A 12036-nucleotide genomic window follows, 5' to 3' on the forward strand; every position below is an offset into this window, starting at 1 on the left:
CATCGCGGGGTAAAACTACCATTTCAAATATTTTGATATCCCTCAATTCATGAGTTACTGTTGCTTTCTTAGAAACCATAACAATTTTAAACCGCCAATTAGAAACCATGTTATACATGTCGACATTAGCGGTTAAGCGAATGAAATTGGTCGTTACAACCAACATAACTTTAAGCCAATAAAAACGCTCGTTACAAGCACGATTCAATCATATACATAAAAGCGTCAGCATGATGATCTATTTACACAGGTATAGATTTTGCATTAAGCGAGACCTTGGGAGAGGTGGTTAACACAGAGACAATATTATGGTAATGTTTATTTCTGCTATGGATGTCAAGAATCTACAAACAGCTTATTGGGGTTTTTTTTCGATTAAGTTCCTGTATATACAAACTATGCGGGAAATCAATCACCTGCAAAGAACGTACTATTTTTTTTCTATATAGCACTAGTGTAAACATACTTTATACTGCATTATAATGGATGAAATCAATTCTATCCTCCAAACAGTATAATAGGTTTTTTTCTATATAGTACTAGTATAGACAAATTGAATACTGTGTCATAATGGGTGAAATCACTTCCTTCCTGAAAACAGTATAATAAGTTTTTCACTTTTGGCCTTGAGTTGAGCGTTCGCCCCTGTGAGGAAGGCTCTAGGTTCTGTCCCCTGGCCGAGACACACCAAAGTCTATAAAAGTGGTAGTTTCTGCTCCTGCTTAGCGCTCAGCATACAGGGAGTGTGACGACTGGTTCGCCCGTTGTCAGTATAATGTGACCGGGTGGGGTGTGTTGCTTGGTGTCTTCGGCGGCATGCTTCAGTGATATAGCACTATAAAAAGGGCAAAAGTTTCACTATACAAGAAGACACTACATGAATATACCGCAGTCTCCCAAAACACGCACCTCGCACAACATACATGCAACACACCGCATACATGGGAGGCCGTCCTTACATGACCATAGCTGTTAATAGGACGTTAATCAATCAAACAAACAAACAAAAAAACTATATTGGACTATATTAAATACAGACTTAATACTGTATCATAATGGGTGAAATCAATTCCTGCAAACAGCATAATAGGTGTTTATATATAAATACATATATATGTAGTTCCAGTACAGACAAACAAAACATTTTAATAGGTGAAATCAAGGTCACAATGCACATTACAAAACGTTTAAGCATTTAAATTGTTATATGTTTTTGTAAAATTCCTTCAAATTCTAACACTTGCCTTTTCTACTTTGATATTTCGCAACGAAATCCAAAATATGTCGGGATAAAGCTTTTGGATACAACAATTAAAGACTAGATGAAAATGTTTCGAACTCCCTTGAGTTGTTGTAAATCAGTATTTCGAGGGTTGTTGTATATGTAGTTACTGACGATTCTTGCACCATGTATTCTATGATGTTGATGTATTACGATATAAAAAATATTATCTATCCGAACGTGAATTGTTTTAAGATATCGTACAACTTGTAAATTGATATGGATCCTGATATACATAATGAACATGCATTTGTTTTGGATTATAGAGATTGCTCTTCAATTTTGGTGAATTCAAATTCATTTTCACAGATGGAGTGTGCCCTACATTGTATGACAGATGAAGGGTGTCAAGCGGTAGCGGTCTACTGTAGTTCGTCTCAAACAGCCGGGTCCTTTGATTGTGAGCTCAATTACTCTAGCTACACCATAGTGCACAACTCGGACATGTGTTATTCCGTGGTACAAACCCGGAACGAGTTCGTCAATGGCGTCACCGTAAATGACCTCACGACCATTGCACCCTTCCCTGACCTCACGACCATTGCATCCTTCCCGGCAGGCACCGCGTCATCTCAGGTACAACATACTATAAACCGAAACATTTCGTGCGCCATTTCATTTATCAGATTTCGCTGGCAATCAGATATCTCGTAAAATGATACTAATAGATACACTGTTATTACTAGATCACGAAATTTAATTATTCCTAGAAAGTTTTGATGTTTATAACAAAAATAGCGAAACTCTTTGTTACCACCACTGACCATGCAATGTGAAAGCATCCCGAATATACACAATCGCAATGGCGTATCAGCAATGATTAAGCATTGAACAACAAATTGAATATATGATCTATATAGATGCCAGAACTTTGCAGATAGTCTTCGTAATGCGTGCTAGCGCTTTTTCATAGGAAGATAGTTTAATGTCGATATTTCCATTACTAAGTATTAACTCCTTGTTTTGGGTATATGCATTAAAGTTAGACAAGGAAAACCGCTTATTAATGACGATATTCCGTCTTTGCATATTACAGAGTTAGCTCCCTTGCGGGTAGGTATCGATTGTTACGTCATTATTTTGTGAGCGCAAATCACGTCGTTTTCTCCGAAAGTATGACGTTAGGCTCGCAAACACATGACGTCACAATCAATACCTACCCGCAAGGAAAGATAACTCTGTAATATACAAATACAGAATCCCCAACGCGATTCCCCCTTTGACGGTAATCAGTTGCCGTTACCATGTCTACAGAAGTGACGTCATAATAGTCACATATTGAGTGTTAGGCTTGGTTATTCTATATAGAAGAGACAAGTGAATGTAAATATTGAAAAACCGCGTAAAACTGTTGGAGCAAACAAATACGAAGGACACTATAACAGTCGCTGTTGGGGATTCCCCGATTCATTCTTTAAATGAAACATGCTTATCCTTACTATTTACCAAGGACGTGCCATACAATAATTTTCTAGTGATATCAACATATCCACGAACACTTTCTATTAATAGTAATGAGTGTTAGTTTTGTTTAAAATATATGATCTGGTCACCGTTTCAGGAATGTTCTTCGGCCTACATTTCACGAAGATGAGACAATATGTATTGGTTATAGTAATTCATCATATGAATATTTGTGGGGGAAACAGACCATAAACACCTTAGAGGTTTTAAACCTATCTACCAATGAATCATCTACATGTGTGTATGCAAATCAACTGCATTTGTTGAACGAATTATTAATTTCTAATGAATGTCTTGCAGGGATCCATCAGAGGTGGTATAGGAAACCTTCTAAACATGTGTTCATCCTCATCATCAACAGATATAGCGATTATCACGGATGATGGTGTTTACATTTATGACAACAAGGACGCCCTCTTGACAGGCGCATGCTTGGGGCCGCTTACGCTCACGTCAATTTTCAATGGCTACAGTGGAAGTGGCGCACTACCGTCGATATCAGATATAATAGGCCTGATGGTCTATCAGAATAATGATATAGACATGTACAACAGTAAGTATCTATAAATAGTAACAAAATAACGATATAGATATGTACGACGTAAGTATTTATAAATAGTAACAAAATAACGATATAGATATGTACGGCAGTAAGTATCTATAAATAGTAACAAAATAACGATACAGATATGTACGACAGTAAGTATCTATAAATAGTAACAAAATAACGATATAGACATGAACGGACGTAAGTATTTATAAATAGTAACAAAATAACGATATAGATATGTATGGCAGTAAGTATCTATAAATAGTAACAAAATAACGATATAGACATGTACGACGTGAGTATTTATAAATAGTAACAAAATAACGATACAGACATGTACGACAGTAAGTATCTATAGATAGTAACAAAATAACGATATAGACATGAACGCCAGTAAATATCTATAAATAGTAACAAAATAACGATATAGACATGTGCGGCAGTAAGTATCTATAAATAGTAACAAAATAACGATATAGATATGTATGGCAGTAAGTATCTATAAATAGTAACAAATTAACGATATAGACATGTGCGGCAGTAAGTATCTATAAATAGTAACAAAATAACGATATAGATATGTATGGCAGTAAGTATCTATAAATAGTAACAAAATAACGATATAGATATGTATGGCAGTAAGTATCTATAAATAGTAACAAAATAACGATATAGATATGTATGGCAGTAATTATCTATAAATAGTAACAAAATAACGGTAAAATTATGTACGACAGTAAGCATCTATAAATAGTAACAAAATAATGATATAGACATGTACGACGTGAGTATCTATAAATAGTAACAAAATAATGATATAGACATGTACGACGTGAGTATCTATAAATAGTAACAAAGTAACGATACAGACATGTACGACAGTAAGTATCTATAAATAGTAACAAAATAACGATATAGACATGAACGCCAGTAAATATCTATAAATAGTAACAAAATAACGATATAGACATGAACGCCAGTAAATATCTATAAATAGTAACAAAATAACGATATAGACATGTACGGCGTAAGTATCTATAAATAGTAACAAAATAACGATATAGACATGTACGACGTGAGTAGCTATAAATAGTAACAAAATAACGATACAGACATGTACGACAGTAAGTATCTATAGATAGTAACAAAATAACGATATAGACATGAACGCCAATAAATATCTATAAATAGTAACAAAATAACGATATAGATATGTACGGCAGTAAGTATCTATAAATAGTAACAAAATAACGATATAGACATGTACGACGTGAGTATCTATAAATAGTAACAAAATAACGATACAGACATGTACGACAGTAAGTATCTATAGATAGTAAATAAATAACGATATAGATATGTATTTCAGTAAGTATCTATAAACAGTAACAAAATAACGATATAGATATGTATGGCAGTAAGTATCTATAAATAGTAACAAAATAACGATATAGATATGTACGACGTAAGTATTTATAAATAGTAACAAAATAATGATATAGACATGTACGACGTGAGTATCTATAAATAGTAACAAAATAACAATACAGACATGTACGGCAGTAAGTATCTATAAATAGTAACAAAATAACGATATAGATATGTACGTCAGTAAGTATCTATAAATAGTAACAAAATAATGATATAGACATGTACGGCAGTAAGTATCTATAAATAGTAACAAAATAACGATATAGACATGTACGACAGTAAGTATCTATAAATAGTAACAAAATAACGATATAGATATGTATGGCAGTAAGTATCTATAAATAGTAACAAAATAACGATATAGACATGTACGACAGTAAGTATCTATAAATAGTAACAAAATAACGATATAGACATGTACGACAGTAAGTATCTATAAATAGTAACAAAATAACGATATAGACATGTACGACAGTAAGTATCTATAAATAGTAACAAAATAACGATATAGATATGTACGGCAGTAAGTATCTATAAATAGTAACAAAATAATGATATAGACATGTACGACAGTAAGTATCTATAAATAGTAACAAAATAACGATATAGACATGTACGGCAGTAAGTATCTATAAATAGTAACAAAATAACGATATAGATATGTATGGCAGTAAGTATCTATAAATAGTAACAAAATAACGATATAGACATGTACGGCAGTAAGTATCTATAAATAGTAACAAAATAACGATAAAGATATGTACGACAGTAAGTATCTATAAATAGTAACAAAATAACGATATAGACATGTACGACAGTAAGTATCTATAAATAGTAACAAAATAATGATATAGACATGTACGACGTGAGTATCTATAAATAGTAACAAAATAACGATATATAAAAGATATGTACGACAGTAAGTATCTATAAATAGTAACAAAATAACGATATAGACATGTACGACAGTAAGTATCTATAAATAGTAAAACAAAATAACGATATAGACATGTACGACAGTAAGTATCTATAAATAGTAACAAAATAACGATATAGAATGTACGACGTAAGTATCTATAAATAGTAACAAAATAACGATATAGACATGTACGACAGTAAGTATCTATAAATAGTAACAAAATAACGATAAGACATGTACGACAGTAAGATCTATAAATAGTAACAAAATAACGATATAGATATGTACGACAGTAAGTATCTATAAATAGTAACAAAATAACGATATAGACATGTACGACAGTAAGTATCTATAAATAGTAACAAAATAACGATATAGAATGTACGACAGTAAGTATCTATAAATAGTAACAAATAACGATATAGTATGTACGACGTAAGTATCTATAAATAGTAACAAAATAACGATATAGACATGTACGACAGTAAGTATCTATAAATAGTAACAAAATAACGATATAGACATGTACGACAGTAATATCTATAAATAGTAACAAAATAACGATATAGACATGTACGACAGTAAGTATCTATAAATAGTAACAAAATAACGATATAGACATGTACGACAGTAAGTATCTATAAATAGTAACAAAATAACGATATAGACATGTACGGACGTAAGTATCTATAAATAGTAACAAAAATAACGATATAGACATGAACGGAAGTAAGTATCTATAAATAGTAACAAAATAACGATATAGATATGTATGGCAGTAAATATCTATAAATAGTAACAAAATAACGATATAGACATGTACGCAGTAAGTATCTATAAATAGTAACAAAATAACGATATAGACATGTACGGACGTAAGTATCTATAAATAGTAACAAAATAACGATATAGACATGTACGAGTAAGTATCTATAAATAGTAACAAAATAACGATAGATTACGACATAATACTATAAATAGTAACAAAATAACGATATAGAATGTACGCAGTAAATATCTATAAATAAGTAACAAAATAACGATATAGACATGTACGGCAGTAAGTATCTATAAATAGTAACAAAATAACGATATAGACATGTACGACAGTAAGTATCTATAAATAGTAACAAAATAACGATATAGACATGTACGGCAGTAAGTATCTATAAATAGTAACAAAAATAACGATATAGATATGCGTAAGTAAAGTAACGATATAGACAGTAACAAAATAACGATATAGACATGTACGGCAGTAAGTATCTATAAATAGTAACAAAATAACGATATAGACATGTACGACAGTAAGTATCTATAAATAGTAACAAAATAACGATATAGACATGTACGACAGTAAGTATCTATAAATAGTAACAAAATAACGATATAGACATGTACGACAGTAAGTATCTATAAATAGTAACAAAATAACGATATAGACATGTACGGCAGTAAGTATCTATAAATAGTAACAAAATAACGATATAGATATGTACGACAGTAAGTATCTATAAATAGTAACAAAATAACGATATAGACATGTACGACAGTAAGTATCTATAAATAGTAACAAAATAACATAAGAATTAGGTAATCTAAATAGTAACAAAATAACGATATAGACATGTACGACAGTAAGTATCTATAAATAGTAACAAAATAACGATATAGACATGTACGGCAGTAAGTATCTATAAATAGTAACAAAATAACGATATAGACATGTATGGCAGTAAGTATCTATAAATAGTAACAAAATAACGATATAGACATGTACGGCAGTAAGTATCTATAAATAGTAACAAAATAACGATATAGATATGTACGACAGTAAGTATCTATAAATAGTAACAAAATAACGATATAGACATGTACGACAGTAAGTATCTATAAATAGTAACAAAATAACGATATAGACATGTACGACGTAAGTATCTATAAATAGTAACAAAATAACGATATAGACATGTACGACAGTAAGTATCTATAAATAGTAACAAAATAACGATATAGATATGTACGACGTAAGTATCTATAAATAGTAACAAAATAACGATATAGACATGTACGACAGTAAGTATCTATAAATAGTAACAAAATAACGATATAGACATGTACGACAGTAAGTATCTATAAATAGTAACAAAATAACGATATAGACATGTACGGCAGTAAGTATCTATAAATAGTAACAAAATAACGATATAGACATGTACGACAGTAAGTATCTATAAATAGTAACAAAATAACGATATAGACATGTACGGCAGTAAGTATCTATAAATAGTAACAAAATAACGATATAGACATGTACGACAGTAAGTATCTATAAATAGTAACAAAATATACGATATAGATATGTACGACAGTAAAGTATCTATAAATAGTAACAAAATAACGATATAGACATGTACGGCAGTAAGTATCTATAAATAGTAACAAAATAACGATATAGACATGTACGACAGTAAGTATCTATAAATAGTAACAAAATAACGATATAGATATGTACGACAGTAAGTATCTATAAATAGTAACAGAATAATGATATAGACATGTACGACAGTAAGTATCTATAAATAGTAACAAAATAACGATATAGATATGTACGACGTAAGTATCTATAAATAGTAACAAAATATCGATATAGACATGAACGGAAGTAAGTATCTATAAATAGTAACAAAATAACGATATAGATATCTACGACAGTAAATATCTATAAATAATAACAAAATTACGATATAGACATGTACGACAGTAAGTATCTATAAACAGTAACAAAATAACGATATAGACATGTACGACGTAATATCTATAAATAGTAACAAAATATCGATATAGACATGAACGGAAGTAAGTATCTATAAATAGTAACAAAATAATGATATAGACATGTATGGCAGTAAATATCTATAAATAGTAACAAAATAACGATATAGATATATATGGCAGTAAGTATCTATCAATAATAACAAGATAACGATATAGACATGTACAGAAGTAAGTATCTATAAATAGTAACAAAATAACGATATAGAATATACGACAGTAAGTATCTATAAATAGTAACAAAATAACAATATAGACATGTATGGCAGTAAGTATCTATAAATAGTAACAAAATAACGATATAGACATTATGACAGTAAGTATCTATATAATATAACAAGATAACGATATAGACATGTACAGAAGTAAGTATCTATAAATAGTAAATAAATAACGATATAGATATGTATTTCAGTAAGTATCTATAAATAGTAACAAAATAACGATATGTACATGTACGACAGTGTTAGTATCTATAAATAGTATCAAAACAGTTCACGGTAACCCTATTGTATTAGTTGCTATAAAGAATGAAAATGTCTACCAAAAACATGATGTATAAAACCTCGGTAAACCCATTACTGCTAGTGCACGTGTTTTTCTCATGTTGTAAAACCAAGTAGTTGTTTTGTAAACCCAATATTGGACAAGGATGTTTCCCTTTCGTTGGAAAAACATGGGTTGATTTTTGTGAACCCAATATTAGCTAAGTGCATATGGTTTTCTCATGTTGGAAACCCAAGAGGTGATTTTTTTAAGCCCAATATTGGGCAAGGATGTTTGCCTTTCGTTGGAAAACTAAGGGTTGATTTTTATAAACCCGCTATTGGCTAAGGGTATATTTTTCCTTATGTTGGAAACCCAAGGGTTTATTTCCCTTCCCTTTTTCATTTGCTTACCCATTGTATTCAATATAACATGTAAAATAACAATATGTTTTCCTTTCGCAGGACTCTCACACTATTTCCATATTTCATTATTTTATTTTCAGACAAGCGCTCTCTTTATTACAACTCATTCATCCACATCAGTTCAATAAAAGTAACTGATATGAATAATATACAGTTCATAAATGTAGTTAAAATTTTGCATTTTTGATAAGAAAAATAAGATATCAAGGGAGACAACTCGTTTATGAAAGAAAACAGAAGGGAAATTATAATTAATATTCATACGTCATTATATATAATTCAATATGGTATCTCACGTCTATGTTCACATTTATTCAATGACCCACCTTTGTTTATAGAACCAATATCTCTCTCGCAAATCGATAATAATACATGTATGTAGAAATTATTAGTAATCCTTTAACAAAAATTCAAATGTGTCAAATAGGCATCCAGAAATTATTTATTAAACGTGGACCGAAAATTAAATAAAAAAAAGTTTATTCAAACAAATTAAAGCCGATTATTTACGCTGGTGAATTATATATTACACACTTAAAATAATAATTTTGAAATGCTAACATTTTCATTGTAAATATTGAAGAAATATACTTATAAAAAATAACATTATACAAATGGACATGATTTAAAATTGTTTAGTGACTTAAGACTTTTCATTTTATGTCAATCGTGACACTTCAATGTGATCACGTCATAGTAAAGCTGGACCGGATTTTTGTCATAATAACTAATGATATAAGAAATAAATTAAACCTTTATTAAGTAAGTTTTGTTTACAAACAAAAAATCACTTTAACATAATCTAATTGTGTAATTTTAAAAAAACTTTTGGAAAAAGCTCGCGCGTGAATTCTTTGAGTGAAAAAAAAATCATTACGCACTTTTCCATCATAAAATTTTCACCTGTGGTGATCCCTGATTATTTCATATCTCTACAAGCATACCTCATTCAAGTACTGTAAAGCACTGTTATGACAACCCTCTTGGACCAGCGGAATCGTTTCGTTTATAAGCATAGTGTGTTATACACAAAATGCAGACATGTTACATGAACCCTGATTGGGAATGAAAATCGTGATTTGTTGTTCGTGTTCGTTATAAACGTCTTTGACTGTAATGATATATTTATTTTTGTTTCTCCTCAGATTTCCAGGTCTGGCGCTGGCAGGTTCAGAGTGGTAATTTATGGAGTCAAAGTGCACAGTCCTTTCCTAAACCTATGGAAAATCTTTTGGGCGTTTCTACTGGCGACCTTCCGCCCAGTAACTCGGACTGGTGCGTGAACAGAGATAGGAACGGCCGTCAAGACAGATTTTTCTACAACGGCGGATTACTCTATTACTTCAGCACACAGAACCCCACCCAGGACACATTCACACCATCTGCAACAGACAAGTACATGAACGGTTACAACCTGAATCCCTGGACGAATCTACCCGCTGAGCCACTGGTGGCTGTGTTCTCGATCACCAGTGACAGTGATGATTTCGTGATGATCACACAGAGTGGGGAACTGTATCAGTATCAGATGGACCATGTCACCAACAGTAACAACCCACCTATCACCTCGACCCATTTAGGAACACTGGTATTTTAAAGCAGATCACTGATGTTATAAAGCGGAACACTATTCATATGAAGTGGAACATATATGTTATAAAGCGGAGCATTAAAGATATGAAGCGGAACATAAATGTTATAAAGCGGAGCATTAAAGTTTTAAAGCGGAAACAGATGTTATAGAGTGGATCAGCATTGATATAAAGCGGAACGTAAATGTTATAAAGCGGAATCATTAATGTTTTAAAGCAAATCGCTGATTTTATACAGTGGAACATTGTTGATATGAAGTGGAACATATATGTTATAAAAAGGACCATTAATGTTATAAAATGGAAACTGATGTCATAGAGTGGAACATACATTTTATGTCATCAAGCGGAACATTGATTACGTTATAATGCCGAACACTTATGCTTATAAGCGGAACACATATATCCTAAAGCGGAATACTGTTGTTATAAAGCGGTAAAGTGTTGATATTAAGTTGAACATATATGTTATAAAGCAGAACATTGATGTTATAAAGCATGACAGTGTTGATATGAAGTGGAACATATATGTTATAAAGCGGAACATTGATGTTATAAAGCGGAACAATGATGTTATTTAACTGAGCAATGTTGATATAAAGTAGAACATATAAGTTACAAAGCGGGAAAAGGAGGATGTTATAAAGTGGATCAATGTTGACATAAAGCGGAAAAATTAGGTTATAAAACGGAGCATGGACGTTAAAAAGCGGAACATTGATGATATGCAGAATGCAGAACACTTATTCCGAATTTGCATATTACAAGAGTTATCTGCACTTGCGGGTAGGTATTGATTGTGACGTCATATGTTTGCAAGCGTAACGTCATACGTTTCTGCGAAAACGACGTGAATTGCGCTCACAAAATAATGACGTAACAATCAATACCTACCAGCAAGGGAGCTAACTCTGTAATATGTAAAGAAGGAATATTGTAGCGCAGAACATTGATGTTGATAAGCAGAACACGCATGTTCTTAAGTGGAACACTAATATTATTTAACTGATCAAGTAGAATGTTTAGGTTATAAAGCGGAACAAAGCAATTTG

The 12036-nt window shown here is 31.3% G+C and overlaps 1 protein-coding gene across 1 annotated transcript; it reads left to right on the forward strand.

Moving 5' to 3' along the window:
• Nucleotides 1-2801: 2801 nt before the first annotated feature.
• On the forward strand, nucleotides 2802-11710 carry LOC138310616 (uncharacterized). Its single transcript, XM_069251896.1, has 2 exons — nucleotides 2802-3299; nucleotides 10538-11710. The coding sequence occupies exons 1-2, from the start codon at nucleotides 3032-3034 to the stop codon at nucleotides 10987-10989; spliced, it is 720 nt and encodes a 239-aa protein (XP_069107997.1). The 5' UTR covers nucleotides 2802-3031; the 3' UTR covers nucleotides 10990-11710.
• Nucleotides 11711-12036: the final 326 nt, after the last annotated feature.

The sequence above is a fragment of the Argopecten irradians genome, chromosome 16 (assembly GCF_041381155.1).
Source record: "Argopecten irradians isolate NY chromosome 16, Ai_NY, whole genome shotgun sequence".
Taxonomy (NCBI): domain Eukaryota; kingdom Metazoa; phylum Mollusca; class Bivalvia; order Pectinida; family Pectinidae; genus Argopecten; species Argopecten irradians.